Source organism: Bos grunniens, chromosome 5, assembly GCF_055505025.1.
Source record: "Bos grunniens cultivar Pamir isolate PY7600 chromosome 5, Bosgru_T2T1.0, whole genome shotgun sequence".
Taxonomy (NCBI): Eukaryota; Metazoa; Chordata; class Mammalia; order Artiodactyla; family Bovidae; genus Bos; species Bos grunniens.
In genome coordinates, this window is record NC_141169.1 from 31,282,382 (window position 1) to 31,299,840 (window position 17,459).

The 17,459-nt window shown below is 44.6% G+C and overlaps 1 protein-coding gene across 13 annotated transcripts in view; it reads right to left on the reverse strand.

Moving 5' to 3' along the window:
- LOC147371657 (tubulin alpha-1C chain) overlaps window positions 1–17,459 on the reverse strand; it is a 91,432-nt gene that overhangs the window by 2,083 nt on the left and 71,890 nt on the right. For 6 of the 13 annotated variants that reach the window (XM_086399636.1, XM_086399638.1, XM_086399637.1 and 3 more), the window contains 2 exons: window positions 1,370–1,592; window positions 1,079–1,227 (listed from right to left, as the gene is read on the reverse strand). In XM_086399636.1, coding sequence (XP_086255762.1) covers window positions 1,079–1,227; window positions 1,370–1,490 — 270 coding nt within the window. In that variant the 5' untranslated portion in view covers window positions 1,491–1,592. The other 7 variants (XM_086399629.1, XM_086399632.1, XM_086399631.1 and 4 more) reach the window with 7 other exon arrangements.

Here is a 17,459-nt window from a genome sequence, read left to right on the forward strand (position 1 = left end):
GAACTTCACTATGGAACCTCAGTGACTTCACTCGTTTATTTGTCCCTAGGGCAGGTCCCGATTTCCAAGTCAGTGCTTGTAGCTGAAGCTTCACTTGCAAACAGAGGAACCAACCATTAGCCCAATTTTGCTGCGAAAACTATGATAAACATCTCAAAGTATGAAGCCAAGAACAATGTAAGGCCATTATTTTGAAAATAGACCTGTTGTTGCCGGGCTTAGCATTATAGGATTTTCCTGACAAGCTATTCCACCTAGGCCTTCATTCTTGATTTTAGTTAATTAGTTACAAGTTGCCCATATGCCTAAGGAACAGAGTCATCTGATTGCCAGACTCTTAATTAAAATGATCTGAACAGCACCCTTTTCAACCTTACCGATGTGAATACAGTTACCTTAGATTTTTCTGCCTCAAGGCTAATCTACACTGCCCTGAGCTCTAGTAGAAAAACAAGGGTACCACTTTTTGTGGTTATATCTTAATACTTTCAAAGTTCCAGTGACTTATACTTGCTTCTGTAACAAGGGAGCTCCCTTGACTCCACTTTCAGTGTTGCTGGAAGTTACCAACGCCAGCTACTTCTAGTCGGTATTACATCAGCTTCTTTTGCTGTAACTTTCTGTAGCAACATAGGGCAGTTGTCTAATTTTTATGAGTTTGATCAATTAGTTACATTCAAAGCCAGCCACCTACCCCTGAGACTAAGATGACCTAAAAAGGGATGCCTCAGCTTGGAGGCAGGAAGCTGCCTGATTAAGATGAACAAGGATGTTTAATGGGCTTAAGTGTCAGTAAAACGGTTAAGGCTTCCTGGTACTCACTTGACTTCAGGTAAACTGGCCTCACTGAGTGAGCAATTGCCCAAATCTGCCTTAGAAGACATAGGAGGAGGCCAAGCAGCACCTACTTCAGCCTCAAAAAGTTGTCCCATAGCACAGCACCGTTTGGTTTAGAAGTCAAGTTACACTGGGCAGTATAAAGCTCATTCTGGTGCGCAAAGAATGATTCCCATAGTCTGGTCTCTCAAAACTCTAAGAGAAAACGCTCATCCTATTTTAAAAAAAGTTCTTCGTTTACCAGTTTCCGAACTCGGTCCAAGACGAGGTCAATGATCTCCTTGCCAATGGTGTAGTGACCTCGGGCATAGTTATTGGCGGCATCTTCTTTGCCTGAGATAAGTTGCTCAGGGTGGAAGAGCTGGCGGTAGGTGCCAGTGCGCACCTCATCTGGAAAAGGAAAATGAAGCAGCCACCCATCATTAACAACCCACACAAGTCTGCTCCATCGCAGGGCATCAGTGGAATTCCCAGGACACACCTCCTGTCCCCGATCCCTGGGATCTCACTGGGGTTACTGAGGTCAACTCACCAATGACTGTGGGTTCCAGGTCTACAAACACTGCCCTGGGCACATGCTTGCCAGCACCCGTCTCACTGAAGAAGGTGTTGAAGGAGTCGTCTCCTCCCCCAATAGTCTTGTCACTTGGCATCTGGCCATCGGGCTGAATGCCGTGTTCCAGGCAGTAGAGCTCCCAGCAGGCATTGCCGATCTGGACACCAGCCTGGCCAACGTGGATGGAGATGCACTCACGCTGTGGGAAGGAAGAAGGAAGTGTCAGAATGTGACCCGTCAGATGGGACATTCAGGAATGAGTCACACGGAAATGACTATTAACCTTCCAGACAAATCAGCACCTTTCTGGAGGCCATGCCTGCCCAGGCACTATTTCACAAACAGGCCAATTCAGAGAAAAGGTTTTGGAAAACCACAGACATGTTAATGAACAACTAGACAAGGCCAGGGACCAGACTTTCCCTTTACAGCCACATTAGATATTCATGGTCAGGTGTCTACCTTCAGAATGACACAAGCTACTCTAGCAATAGATTTTCCCCAACTCCTGGGAAATATGCCTGCTGACTCCTTAGAGGCATGCAAAATTCCTCCTTCCAGCTCTGATTCATTCCCTATGTGACTGTAACTACAGCTCATTCCCATCCCTCTTTATTCTGTTCTTTAAACAGCTTCTGCCTCTCCCTTAAAACCAGCTTAAACCAGCAAACTACAGCTGTATGACTCATGGAGAAAACAGCAGATAAGCAGCAGTTACCTGGACTTTAAAAACTGTGGTCAAAGGCATCCTTTTATCCCTGTGGAAGTATTTAATCTTAGGGAAAAACATTTTCCTTCACTGTCCACACACCTTGAGGGGAGAGTGGGGGAGGGTCGGCAGATGGAGATAGGGTAACAAAAGCTTGAAGTGTCACCAAGACTTCACTAATAGTTTAAGAAATCAGCTGTTTTCTAGTAAAATGTACATCTGTCTCTGGCGCTGTGGAAGAAGAGTCTATAATTTCATAAATTTAATGATGTTAGGCAAGCGTTTGTTTTCCTTTACTTGCTGAACAGGGTCATTTGTAAGTTACCAAACTCATACTTGCTTGGCAAAAGAAGGCAGTGAAGATAGAATCTAAACCCACAGACTTAAGAGGAAAACAAAGAGGATATCTACTGTATTTCCATCATAAATCAAATTAGCTGCTTGAAAGTCTTTCAAGTATCCACATCAAATATCTCTTATTACATTTTCTCCAAATAAGAGAGTTTCAGGGTTCTGAAAGCTGCTAATAGGATTTAAAGCCTTTGACTGTGTGGATCACAACAAACTGTGGGAAATTCTTAAGGAGATTGGAATACCAGACCACCTTACCTGTCTCTTGAGAAACCTGTATGCAGGTCAAGAAGCAACAGTTAGAAACAGACATGAAACAATGGACTGGTTCAAAACTGAGACAGGAGTATATCAAGGCTGTATATTACCTCCCTGCTTATTTAACTTCTATGCAGAGTACATCATGTGAAATGCTAGGCTGGATGAATCATAAGCTGGATCAAGCCTCCCAGGAGAACTATCAGTAACCTCAGATGATACCATAAAGAGAATGGGAACTAAAGAAAAGAACCTCTTGATAAGGGTGAAAGAGGAGTGAAAAAGCTGGCATCTGGTCCCATCAGTTCATGGCAAATAGATGGGGAAAATGTGGAAACAGTGACCAATTTTATTTTCTTGGGTTCCAAAATCACTGCAGACGGTGACTGCAGCGATGAAATAAGACACTTGCTTCTTAGAAGGAAAGCTATGACAAACCTAGACAGCATATTAAAAAGCAGACATCATTTTGCCAACAAAGGTCCACATAGTCAAAGCTGTGATTTTTCCAATAGTCATGTATGGATGTGAGAGTTGGAGTGTAAAGAAGGCTGAGCACCAAAGAATTGACACTTTTGAATTGTGGTGCTGGAGAAGACTCTTGAGAGTCCCTTGGACTGCAAGGAGATCAAACCAGTCCATTCTAAAGGAAATTAACCCTGACTATTCATTGGAAGGACTGATGCTGAAGCTCCAATACTTTGGCAACTTGAGGCAAAGAGCCGACTCATTTGAAAAGACCCTGATGCTGGGAAGGATTGAAGGCAAAAGAAGAAGTGGGTGGCAGAGGGTGAGATGTTTAGATAGCATCACCAACTCAATGGACATGAGTTTGAACAAACTCCAGGGGACAGTGAAGGACCAGAAAGCCTGGCATTCTGCAGTCCGTAGGGTCGCAAAGACTCGGACGTGACTTAGCAAATGAACAACAACAGGAATCTAAAGAAAATTCAACATCACCTAAGATGTCAAAGGGCCTAGTCTCATAACCCCAAGACAAAACCTCCAATTACTCATAACCTTTGACTTATGGTTCCCTCCTTCTCACCATACTCCCCATAAAGCAATTATCCTCTGCTGACATCAGCATGCTTACTATTAACCTGCATCTACTTGCCCAGCTCTAAGGCTGTGGGAGAAAAGGGTGTTTGTTGTGATGAACCCATGACTTTTAACCACTGCATCGTGTTTACCTTTAACTGGACTCTGGACATTCCACAGCCCTAGAAACCACGAAAGAACCAGATATTTGCCCATGACAGTCCCAGGTCCAAGGAGATAAGTATCTGAGAAGACCCTGCCATCGTAATGAAGCACTTCTAATGAAGTTTTTGAGTTAAAAAACTTTTCATATTGTGCAACAGTATGGCTTAGGCTGTGGCCACTGCTTGCCCTCCACTCTCCCCTGGCCACTTGGAAAATGAAGTGAGATACCGGTGATGGTGTCACTTAGTCTAGCCTTAACAGGATAATCAGCACCTGTCCCTTGTGAAATAAGAGTCTAACCAGTGTATGTCTTCATAGGTTTGGGGCTATTGCTGATTTCCTGCCCTTTAAACACTCCCACTATTTACTCAATTACACATTTACCAGTGTCCTTTGGTCTGGCTTAGTAAAAAGCACTCAAGCAAGTGTTACAGTCAGACATCCTTTGATAACTGAAGTAGTCCGTAAAAAAGTAAATATTTATTCACTATATTCCTTTTTAAAAAAAGGTATTTTGATGCATTTGATACTCATGGCCTGCTTTAGATAGACCTCCAACAGATGTTTCCTAAGATACTTGTTTCCAAAACCTGTGGCAACTAAATAGAAAATACTCAAGTTGTGTGTAATTTCATGTTTCTTTAAAAGCAAGAATATTATGTCATTACTAGATTACTCTGTGACTTTATAAATAAATATCTCTTTTATGGACTTTTTAAAACCTGTAATCAGAAAGTTTCAGCTATTAAACAGCCCACTACATTAACGCGAGAAATGCAGGGTTAAACACGGGACAGTAATTTCCTTCAAAGGAGGAGCCTGCCTTCATCCTTCAAGTGGATTGATGCAATTTCAAGAGCTCCCCTCGCCCACCCAACCCCCGCCATCCCGGCCACAGGTGACGAAGCCGCAATTGGAAACTTTTCCCAGAGTCTGGCCACAGGTGGACTCAGCACCAAATCACAGGGCACACGAGAGGGGTCGCCAGGAAACGTCTGCACCTACTATGCTGGAGCACACGGGATGCTCCAGGGGTCCTTTGCCGAAGGCTGTGGGAAGGTGAGATCACTTCAAGAAATGGGATGGATTTGTAGCTTTCACAAGTCCTTGGGAGCCAGTGCGAAGGTTCTCCGACCTTTCTGGGGCAGTAGCGGCCCCGAACGAATCAATGAATGGCCCCTCTCTAGGACCAAGTGGCTTTTCCACTTCCCCTCAAGGCAGTACCCAGGCCGCGTCTTCGAGCCCGACGAGGAGTCAGCCAGGTGAACTCGACTCTCCCAACCCGGCCACCAGAAACCAGTTTGCCCGGAGGCGTGGACGTGGCTGCACTCGCACTGGGATCCCAACGCCCCTTGGGACTCCGCACTGTGCCCCCACACCACCGCCCGGGGACCCCCACTCACCATAACGGAGACTTGTACGGTTCTGCGGGGCTGGAACAGGGGAGAGGACGGCCGCGACGATCTCCCACTGACAGACTACTAAGGAGTCCGGGGGAGAAGTAGTGAGAGGCCCGGGGCCGGGAGGGATCCTATAAACCCCTACCCAGGCCACGTGTCAGGAGGGCGGGCACCGGCACCCGCCCCCGCCCCCGCCCCCGCCCCGGCCCCCGCCCCGGCCTCCGCGGCCCAGCCTCCCAGCCCTACGCAGGGTTTTACCCTCCGGGCGGAGAGAGGAGGGGCGCACGGTGCTCATTGGTGGGTTCAAAAGTTCAAACCAAACTAACGGACCCAGCCAGAACCACCAGGAAAGGGAGGAGGAATCCAGGGGCCGCAGAATGGGCCGGTGGGGTGAGGAAGAGGGTGCACTGGGCGACTGGAAGGCGAAGGGAGGCGAAGGGTGGGGACGGCAGTGGGCGACACGTAAGCGAGGAGGGGCGCCAGGTAAAGGGAGGAGCGGCCGCGGGGCCCTGGGGGCGCGGCTCCTCTCGCTGCCCGCCCGGTCCCCGGGCTCCAGACCCCCTACCCTGCACTGGAGGGCGGCCTAGGTGGCCTTCAGCCAGTTCCAGCCGCACACCCCCAATCAGGACCTCCCACACGATCCGGTGCTTCCACCGCGGGTAACCCCGGCGCCCGCAGCTCTCGCAGCTGAGGGACTTCCAAGAGGAAGACCTATGGTTCCCCATTCCAGGTCCTAATCACCACAAACCTACTTGAAATCTTGAATCTCATCTTTTTTGTTGCTTTTCCCCCCTTGTTTTCCTACCTCCTTTTAAATGAACGTTTTCGTTCCCAACAGCAAACTCCTTCCAATTGGTGCAAAAGCAGTTTTTCCCCCGCCTGGAATTAATTATACTAACCCCAGCTTCCCAGGTGGCGCTAGTGGTAAAGAATCTGCCTGCCAATGCAGGAGAGGCAAGATAAGCAGGTTTGATCCCTGTGTGGGGATGATCTGCTGGAGTAGGAAATGGCAACCCACTCCAGTATTCTTGCCTGGAGAATCCCATGGACAGAGGAACCTGGTGGGCTTCGGTCCTTGGCGTCTCAAAGAGTCTGACATGACTGAGCACACGTGCATATAATAGCTTTCACTTTTCAGATGCTTACTATGCAGAGTTGTTTGTTTTTCAGACAATGTTAATCACATGTCATACATTAGACAAATGCTGTGCCTTACCCCCGTTTTTACAGATAAAGAAACTAGGGTTTAGAGTAATTAAACTAGTTGCAGGTCACACAGCTGGAGCGAGTTAGGCCCTCAACTGCCTTGCACTGCCTTACTCTAAGTATACCACTCTTTGTTACGGAACCCAAGTTCCTGTGTCCCTGGCACACTGAAGCCAAACAATCCAGAACCTGGGAGTTTGGTGCAGAAAAAGATTTATTGCAAAGGCTAAAAGCAAGAATAGATGTCGGGTGCACAAAAGACCTGAACCCTCCAATCACTTTCAGGCAAGACTGCGAAATGGGTCATAGATTGCTTGACCAGCTCCTGGACCTCATTGGTTAGTGGTGAGGTAACAGGGTGGTGTTTCCAGAATCTCAACCTTCTGGTTCCAACCAGTCTGGAGTCTGTGTGCTTGTGGTGGACTTGTATTTACCGCCTCCTGGGTGCCTGTCTTTAGTTTTTGTAGAATAACTCAAAGATAATGCATCAGATTGTTATCTTTATGGCTTCAGGAAGAACTAGGTGTCCTGTAACTCTGTTGCCCTATTAGTAACTGCTTTCGCTTGCTCTTTGGCACTCAAGAAAGGCCTGGGAGACTTTTTTCTGTTTTCTACTAATAAAGTAGAAATAAAGTCCATTTGCGACCCAATGGACTGTAGCCCCTAGGCTCCTTCATCCATGGGATTTTCCAGGCAAAATTACTGGAATGGGTTGCCATTTACTTCTCCAGGGGATTTCCCCCCGCACCCCCCCACCCCCCCAGAGATAGACCTTGGGTGTCCCACATTGCAGGCTGATTCTTAACCAACTGAGCCACCAGGAAAGCCCCAGCTCAGTTGGCAAAGAATCTCAGCAGGGAGTAATTACAGAAGAAAGAGACCTCTGCCTTGATTACCAAGAAGCATCTTGAGTATGCAGTGTCTGAATGGGGAGGTGTTAAGGGAAATACTGACTGGAATCCCCCTCCTTGCCAGGAACCATAGTAACCATTCATGTGAGTTACTTTACCACAGGAGGTCCTGGTAAGGAACAGGAAACTAAGCCACCACCAACCCGGAGAATTCAGGAAAGTTCAAAAGTTCAAAACGACATGCCTAGTGTCCTACCAACCTCCCAGGATCCTCCTTGCTGGAATCCATCCTGACTGAGTGATGTGCACACCACCAGGAAGGACCCTGAGTCAAAAACTAATCCCATTACTATAAAATCTGGGCTGTGAGCCATGTGTCAGAGCAGACCTCCTGGGTTTCCTTACCCTCCTGCTCTCTGCCCAGGCACCCCTTCTCAATAAAATCTCTTTTTGCTCTATCAGCATGAAACTGAGCATGACACTATGATCCTTCCCCCCAGCCATGTTCTCTGCCTGCCTGTTGTCTGTGGAAAACTTTAGCATTAAGAATACATTTCATCAGAGAAGTGAGAAATGCAGAAACAAAGGAAAACAGTCAAAGGAGATGAAATAATAATAATGTAGTCACTAAGCATAGTCAAGGACCTTTAGTTCCCTCTCAAGGACTACAGATAATATTCTGAGCCATATCCTGTGAGCTGTCTTACAGATACTGAAACCCCAGGTGGAAAAGTTAACTACATAATGACCAGACTGTACCCAGGACATGAGCTGCCACAATTCCAAGAACTGTTCTCAAACAAATGGGAACAAACAGACTCTGGAACTGAAGATTAACTGTACCTAAAACAATCAAGATGATGCTAGTCAGACTACCGATGACCAATCTGAAGATGACTGTCAGAGCTGACTATGCTGTTTCTGTATGTAGCCAAACCCTATTCTGTATAAAAGCTTCTCCTCCTGCTTGTCGGGGGTGGGAATCAGCCTTTGGACAGATGTCTGCCCACCCCCTCACCCCCCAGTTGCCAGCATCTGAAATAAAGCAAACTTTCCTTGCCACCAACCGGGCCTGTTTATTGACTTTTGGGCAGCGAGCAGCCAGACTCTACCTTTCAATAATAAGTACGTGTGTCTCCTTGGATGATTCATTTCTCAGTGTTAGACTGCTGGAAGGGGTTCCCCTTCCTGCAACCCTTTCATCATGTTATCCTAATTCTTAAATTCCTCAGCCACCTCTGAGTCATAGAATTTATGGAAATACTCAGACACAGACATAGAAAACAAACTTAAGGTTACATAAGGGGAAGGGAGAGGAAGGACAAATGAGAAGTTTGGGATTAATAAGTACACACTATGGTACAGAATCTGCCTGCAATACAGGAGACCTGGATTTGATCCCTGGGTTGGGAAGATCCCCTGGAGAAGGGAATGGCTACCCACTCTAGTATTCTTGCCTGGAGAATTCCATGGACAGAGGAGCCTGGTGGGCTACAGTCCATGGGGTGGCAAAGAGTCGGACACGACTGAGTGACTAACACTTTATGTACAAAATGGATAATCAACAAGGACCTACTGTACAGTACAGGGAATTATACTCAATATATTGCAATAGCCTGCAAGGGAAAACAATCTGAAATACATATATATATGTAACTCAAGCACTTTACACCTGAAACTAACACAACATTGTAAATCAACTGTACTTCAATTTAAAAAAGAAATATTCTACTGAATAGTAGAAGAATATGTTAAAGAGCTTTTTCCTGAAGTAGAAAACGGCAAAATGAGTTTCAGATACTGAATAGGCAGAACTCAAGATACACTCCAACTCATACACACAAAATGGATGCTGTGGAAATGTGTGCAGAGATTCCTTTTCAAATTACAGTACATAATTCCCTTCATTCATCAAATGCTTATTGAGCACCTATTGTGTGGCGAGATATTCTGAAATTTGGAATAACTAGCACTTTAGTCTGTTGTTAGATATTTTAGTCTTAATAGGTAGTGCTTTCCCATTTTTAAATTCATTCCACAAATATATATTTAGCAGAGTTTCTAGGTGCTTGGAAATAAGTATGTGAACAAAACAGGTCTCTGTGTCATGGAGTGAATGTTCTAGAGCAGGATAGGGAAGAAAGATAAACAATGAACATAAGTAAACTATAGAAGAAAAGAGCAAAGTAAAGTGGGATGAGGGTGCTGGGAGGGGAGAGTGTGGGAGGAGGCTGCAATGTAAGCAAGATGGGCAAGGTTAGCCTTAATGTTAAGTGAGATGTGAACAGAGTTGATGATCCTGAGGGGCTAGTCAGGACCCTGTGAGAAGAGCAGTACCAGAATACTGAGAAGCTGGAGCCAAGGCCCCCCAGGCAAGGGTGAGAGTTTAGTGTTCCTGGAAGGAGAGCAGGAGGCCAGCTTGACTGGAAGAGATGAACAGTAGGAGGTGAGGGTTGGAGAGGCAATGGAAGCCAGATCTTGTGGCTTCATATAAGCTACTACAAAGTCCTGGGGTTCTAGAGAGAGTGCCATAGAGAGTGAAGTAAGTGAAAGAGAAATATAAACATGGTAGAAAGTGAAAGTGAAGTCATTCAGTCATGTCTGACTCTTTGCAACCCCATGGACTGTAGCCTTCCAGGATCCTCCGTCCACGGGATTTTCCAGGCAAGAGTACCAGAGTGGGTTGCCATTTCCTTTCCCAGGGGATCTTCCCGACCCAGGGATTGAACCCAGGTCTCCCACATTGTAGGCAGACACTTTGCCATCTGAGCCACCAGGGATTGTATAGTAACACATATATGAGGAGAGTGAAAAAGCTGGCTTAAAACTCAACATTTAAAAAACAAGGATCATGGCATCCAGTCCTACCACTTCATGGTAAATTGATGGGGAAACAATGGAAACAGCGTCAGACTTAATTTTTCTTGGGCTCCAAAATCACTGCAGATGGTGACTGCAGCCATGAAATTAAAAGACGCTTGCTCCTTGGAAGAAAAGCTATGACCAACCTAGATAGCATATTAAAAAGCAGAGACATTACTTTGCCAACAAGGGTTCATCTAGCCAAAGCTATGGTTTTTCCAGGAGTTGTGTGTGGATGTGAGAGTTGGACCATAGAGAAAGCTGAGCGCCAAAGAATTGATGCCTCTGAACTGTGGTGTTGGAGAAGACTCTTGAGAGACTCTTGGACTGAAAGGAGATCAAATCAGTCAATCCTGAAGGAAATCAGTCCTGAATATTCATTGGAAGGACTGATGCTGAAGCTGAAGTTCCGATACTTTGGCCACCTGATGTGAAGAACTGATTCATTGGAAAAGACCCTGATGCTGGGAAATACTGAAGGCAGGAGGAAAAGGGGATGACAGAGGATGAGATGGTTGGATTCTATCATCCACTCAATGGACATGAGTTTGAGTAAGCTCCGGGAGTTGGTGACTGACAGGGAAGCCTGAGTGCGCTGCAGTCCATGGGTTCGCAAAGAGTCGGACACAACTGAGCGACTGAACAGAATAGAATGTGGAATCTAGAAAAAATGGTATAGACGATGTTATTTGCAAAGCAGAAATAGAGACAGAGACACAGAGAACAAATATATGCATACCAAAGGGAAAAGGGGGTGAGATGAGAGGAACTGGGAGATTGGGATTGACACATTTACACTATTGATGCTATTAATAAAATAGGGAACCAATGAGAACATACTGTATAGCACAGGAAACTATTTAATGCACTGTGGTGACCCTAAGGAGAAGGAAGTCCAAAAGGGAGGGATATATGCATATGCATGGCTGATTGATTTTGCTATTCAGTACGTAAGCAACAAACCGAGAAAAAAAGGTCCCGTGGTTTTACCCCTGACACAGGGAGCCAAAGTAGGGTACAAAACAGTGGTGACATGATCTGACTACCTTTTTTTTAAGATCCCTCTGGTGTGTTGAGAACAGATTATAGGAGGGCACAGGGAGAAGGAGGATGGTAACTTACTGCAGTGCCCTTTGAGAGACAATGGAAACTCAGACCAGAGTGGTAGTAGAGGAAGTGGCAGAAAGTGGTTACAGTTGGTTACATTCTGAAGATAGGGCCAAAATGATTTCCTGAAGGCTCACATATGAGGGGGAAGAAAAGCCAAGCATTTTTCCAGGATTTGTAGCCTGAATGAGTAAGAGATGATTTTGCCATCAACAGATGTAAAATGTTGGGAATGGGGCAGGCTTGGAAGGGGATATTATCAGGGGTTTGTCTTTGGTGATGTTAAATCCAGACGTTGAGATGTCCATGTAGAGGTGGAGATGCTCAGGACATAGCTAGATATGAGAGTCTGGATCTCAAGGGAGAGAGATCTGGGTGGAGATATATATCTAAGTGCCATCCTAAAGGCATGACATGGGGCGAGATCACTAAGGAAATGAGTATAGAAACAGGAGAGAAGAGGACCAAGGATTGAGCTCTGGGAGAGGAGGCAGATCCCATGAAGGACACTGAGAAGGAACAGTCAGTGAGTTCAGAGGAAACCTGAGAGTGTGAAGTCCTGGAAACTAAGGAAGGAATGATCAGCAGTGTCATATGCTACCAGTAGGCCAAACAAGATGAGAACTCAAAAATGACCAAGGATTTAGCCACACAGAAGTCACTAGTAACCTGGATGGGAATAGTTCAGTGTGGTGAGTGAAAAATTGACATTTAGTTTGGGGGAGAATGGATACATGTATATGTATGGCTGAATACCTTCTCTGTTCACCTGAAACTGTCAGAACATTGTTAACTGGCCATACCCCCATACAAAATAAAAAGTTAAAAAAATATATTAATAGGCATTTTATTTTTAGATTCTGTTTTCATACAATTCATTAACAAAATACTTTTTCTTCCTCTAACTCCCTACCTCCTCACATTCAAGCAGATTGCCCCTGAGGAATCACACTATCTTTAAGGGCTTTGTAGTCCTGATTACCTTGTTTTGGATTCTGGCATTTTTTGCTTTCTAGCAAATTTTGCTTCAGCAAATTTCTTAATATCTCTGAATTACCTCCCTTATAAAATGGGGACAATGTATAACTCATAGGTCGATACACTGTTGTAGGGACTAAATGAGATACATAATTCAGAGTGCATACACCTAGTATGGCACCACGTGGTTCTAAGGTGGTGGTGGTGGCAGACAAATTCAGAGATGAAGCTGCATCTTGCATGTGAAAATCATTTTAAGCATCCGTATTTAAGTTGGGATCCACATTTAAGTTTTCTGCCCCCTGCTGGATTTTATTTTTGGAGGGGTGGGGAATCTTTTTCCTGCGTGGACAGTTAAAATTTTAACCTTTATGTAAACAGGTCTTTATGGGTCTAAAAATTACTGAGTGAGGAAAGGCTTACTTTCTAGCTGACAGTTTCCAGAACTGATCACAAACATATTGAGTTATTAAGAGAGAGCTAGTGCTCTGCCATTTTTGGCACTATAACTTTGGACGGGCACTCCTCCTCCTTGGACCCCAGGCTTTGTGTGTGCAGTATCAGGGGCATACACAGGGTCATCTCTAAGGCCTCCTCCAGCCCTAATATTCTGAAATACTCTGACTTGAGACTTCTGCTGTACATGAGAGTTGTACAAAAATGAGCAAAGTTGAAAACATGCTTCAGTCAGGGTCTTCTTGGAATCACCAGTACATTAGATACATTCTTATATATTGGACTTTTGTTGGAGTCTTACAATGCTTTAGGGAAAGAAGTGCTGAATACTTACTCCAGCTCAGGGAAGCTTGGGCTTTATGTCATCATATATAGGATCCACACATAGTAAAGAGAAGTGAATTCAGATAAAATCAAACCTTGGGTTTTTTAGTGTTTTCTCTGCTAGGCTACCAGTAATACTGAAGAACTTATTTCTGTCCAGTTACAAATTACATGTTACAAGTAATGTATACATAGAAGGCAATGGCAACCCACTCCAGTACTGTTGCCTGGAAAATCCCATGAATGGAGGAGCCTGGTAGGCTGCAGTCCATGGGGTCACTAAGAGTTGGACACTTCACTTTCACTTTTTACTTTCATGCATTGGAGAAGGAAATGGCAACCCACTCCAGTGTTCTTGCTTGGAGAATCCCAGGGACAGGGGAGCCTGGTGGGCTGCCGTCTAAGGAGTCGCACAGAGTTGGACACGACTGAAGCAACTTAGCAGCAGCAGCAGCAGTAATGTATAGGGATATTTTGTGCTCATATAGCAATTTAGAACAAAACATTTCCTATTCCAATTGTGCCTTCAGTGTTCAGCTTTCTTTATAGTCCAACTCTCATATCCATACATAACTACTGGGAAAACCATAGCTTTGACTAGACGGACCTTTGTTGGCTTTTTAATATGCTGTCTACGTTGGTCATAACTTTTCTCCCAAGGAGCAAGCATCTTTTAATTTCATGGCTGCAGTCACCATCTGCAGTGATTTTGGAGCCCAGAAAAATAAAGTCAGCCACTGTTTCCAATGTTTCCCCATCTATTTGCCTTGAAGTAATGGGATGCCATGATCTTACTTTTCTGAATGTTGAGTTTTAAGCCAACTTTTTCACTTTCCTCTTTCACTTTCAAGAGACTCTTTGGTCTTCTTTGCTTTCTGCCGTAAGGGTGGTGTCATCTGCATATCTGACGTTATTGATATTTCTCCCAGCAATCTTGATTCCACCTTGTGCTTCATCCAGCCCAGCGTTTCTCATGATGTACTCTGCATATAAGCTAAATAAGCAGGGTGACAATATACAGTCTTGACGTACTCCTTTTCCTATTTGCAACCAGTCTGTTGTTCTATGTCCAGTTCCATGTCCAGAGCACCAAAGAATTGATGCTTTTGAACTGTGGTGTTGGAGAAGACTCTTGAGAGTCCCTTGGACTGCAAGGAGATCCAACCAGTTCATCCTAAAGGAAATCAGTCCTAAATACTCATTGGAAGGACTGATGCTGAAGCTGAAACTCCAATACTTTGGCCACCTGATGAGAAGAACTGACTCATTTGAAACCATCCTGATGCTGGGAAAGATTGAAGACAGGAGCAGAAGGGGACGACAGAGGATGAGATGGGAGTTGGTGATGGACAGAGAGGCCTGGCAAGCTGCAGTCCATGGGGTGACAAAGAGTTGGACATGACTGAGCAACTGAACTGAACTCAACTCAATAGTGCCTTGGAAAAGTTTTCAAAAATAAGTTTTTAACAAGGATATTTATTTGGAACTGTGGGAAATAAGGTCTTGAGACTTGAAATAATTTACTCTGAACCACAGGAGGTGGAACCCAGAACAAATGCCTAAAATGGCAGTTGCCTCTTTTACTTCTTGGCCCTATGTTAGCCTGCTGCTGGCACTAGTTCACAAGGAAAGGATGTCCTAGAAGTCATTTGTTGAATTTTTCAAGGCAAGGCTAATATAATAAGAAAAAGAGAATCTGTCCTACTTTCAAGACCTCCAAAGAACAGCCAAGACTCCTCACAGTTATGTCCAACCACCTTCTTTATGATAAGCATTTTTAAAATCTTGGAATTTCCCTGGCCCTCCAATGGTTAAGACTCTGTGCTCCCAATGCAGGGGGCATGGGAGCCCTCTACATAAAATAATAATAAAATAAAATAAATGTATTTTGAAGCATTTTTTTCCCTTCTTCTCTTTACCCTTTGTAAATAGAGAAGAGCAGGACATTATCTTCTAGGTAATATGGGAAAAATAATCCTCAGATCCTTTAACTTTCACTTACTGTTCTCTGCAAATATTTTCTTTTGAATTTCTCCTCCCTCATGACTGGAGCAGGGTTTTGGCCTTCTCTTCCATTAGGACTTTATGTGAAATGTAAGCTCCATTCTGTGAGACTACCACAGAAGACTGGCTTTCATCTCTGAAAGTTCACATTTTATTTCCACTGAGACATCACATGGCTTTTTCAAACCTGCCTTATAATCCCTAAAAATACTGTATTTGGGGGTTGTTTCCTCACACTGACCAAATGAAGCAACTGAGTAGGTTGTGTTTCCCCTGTATTCCCACTTTATATCCCAGAGCCAATCCTTCTTAAGCTTTTTCTGATCTTTCCTGTAATTAATACCCATTTCCATGATTCTCCTCCCCTGTCCCTTCAGGATAGACAGGTAATATACTCTTGCAGAAAATTAAAAAGAACTACTCACATTCTCCAATCATCTACATTATTATTTCAGTAAGTAGACCATATCCTGGAGTCTGGAACTCTTTTCTATTTATAGCAATGTTTACTTAATAATTTTATTTATTCATGTACCTAAAAAGCCCCTGGCAGCCCAAAGTGGAAAGGCCCCTGAGAAACTTCTTTCCTTGTGACTGTACCTCCTTGCCAGCAGCTGAGATGGTAGGGGCGGTTTACTCAGAGACTGTGAATCTTAGGATAATCTTTCCTCTTTCACTTTCCTGCTATCTTTTTACCTCCTCCTAAGACACAGAGCCAGCCATTTTCAAATACACCAATACTTGTTTTTTCCTACCTAATTAGTCCAGTAGTACCTCAATTCCAGGGAGTCAGTGCATAAATTGTACACAGTTGGGAAATTTAAAGGTAAAACAGTCTCGTGTTACTCAGGTGAAAAAGTGAAATGAAAGTGTGAGACCCCATGGACTACAGCACACCAGGCCCCCCTGTCCATGGAATTCTCCAGGCAAGAATATTGGACTGGGTTGTCATTCCTTTCTCCAGGGAAACCCAGGGATCAAACCCGGGTCTCCTTCATTGCAGGCAGATTCTTTACCGTCCGAGCCACCAGGGAAGCCCATAATTAGTTTAATTTGGCCGAAAGCACTTGGCCTTTTCCAGTGTCTCTTTCCGGAGAATGCAATGGCACCCCACTCCAGTACTCTTGCCTGGAAAATCCCATGGACAGAGGAGCTTGGTAGGCTGCAGTCTATGGGGTCGCTAAGAGTCGGACACGACTGAGCGACTTCACTTTCACTTTTCACTTTCATGCATTGGAGAAGGAAATGGCAACCCGCTCCAGTGTTCTTGCCTGGAGAATCCCAGGGACGGGGAGCCTGGTGGGCTGCCGTCTATGGGGTTGTACAGAGTCGGACACGACTGAAGTGACTTAGCAGCAGCAGCAGTGTCTGTTTCTCCCACTTCAAGTCAGTGGGCTGCTTCCTAATCTGAACCCCATATGATTCTTTTGTAATACTAATCCTCCTACTCATTGGTGTGTGAGAGAGCCTACTAGAGCCAACAATTTAGATTTTTAGGAATTTGGTGAGCCAGTTAGACATCGCATTGGCAGCTTGAAATCAGCAACGATGGATGTATTTACATCATGGAAACTGGTGAATACTACAAATTAGGCTCTCATCTCCACTCTCAGCTGGTTGTTAAAACATTTTTCCATTGTCCCTACTTCCACTCTAGTCCAAATCGGGACATTTCTCTTAGTTCTTTAGAACTCTGATATTGAAAAAAAAAAAAAAAAGGACTTTTTTTTTTTGGTCTCAGAGCTTGATTCATTGCTCTCCTCATAGCCAGCCAAAGCCCAGAAGCCCAGCTTGGCTTCTCCTCCCAATTTCAGCTTTCGGAATTACGAAAGTGTTACTACCTCTTAGCCCCTCCAATCCCAATCAACATCTTCTTTTCCAATGCTTTTATTTCTTTGATTATAGAAGTCCCCAACTCCTGTTTAGCCACACTCCACCCCAGCATCCCACCTCCAGGACCAGTGTCTCCACTCAGCTTCCACCCTCAGGATGAAGAGTTTACACACCTTCACTTGTTAACCTGTCACAATAAGTCTATGAGGTTATGAGGTAGAAACTACTGTTATCTCCACTTTACAGAAGAGAAAATTGAGGCTCGTGGGTTGAAGTAACTTATCTAAAGGCACATGCCGGCCCATGTTGCCTGCAGTCCAGCCTTCCTCGCTGGGATCCTCAGCCCTTTCCTCAGGAGGTTGGTTTTAAAGCTCTCATGTCTTAACCACTGTTCTTCTCTCTAAAAACATCCATATGAAACCACTTTTATATCTACAACTTTAATTACATGTTTATTTCTCCAAATCATCCAAACCTGTAATGATCCCATTCAGTTATAAGAATACAATGAAGGAAAGAGG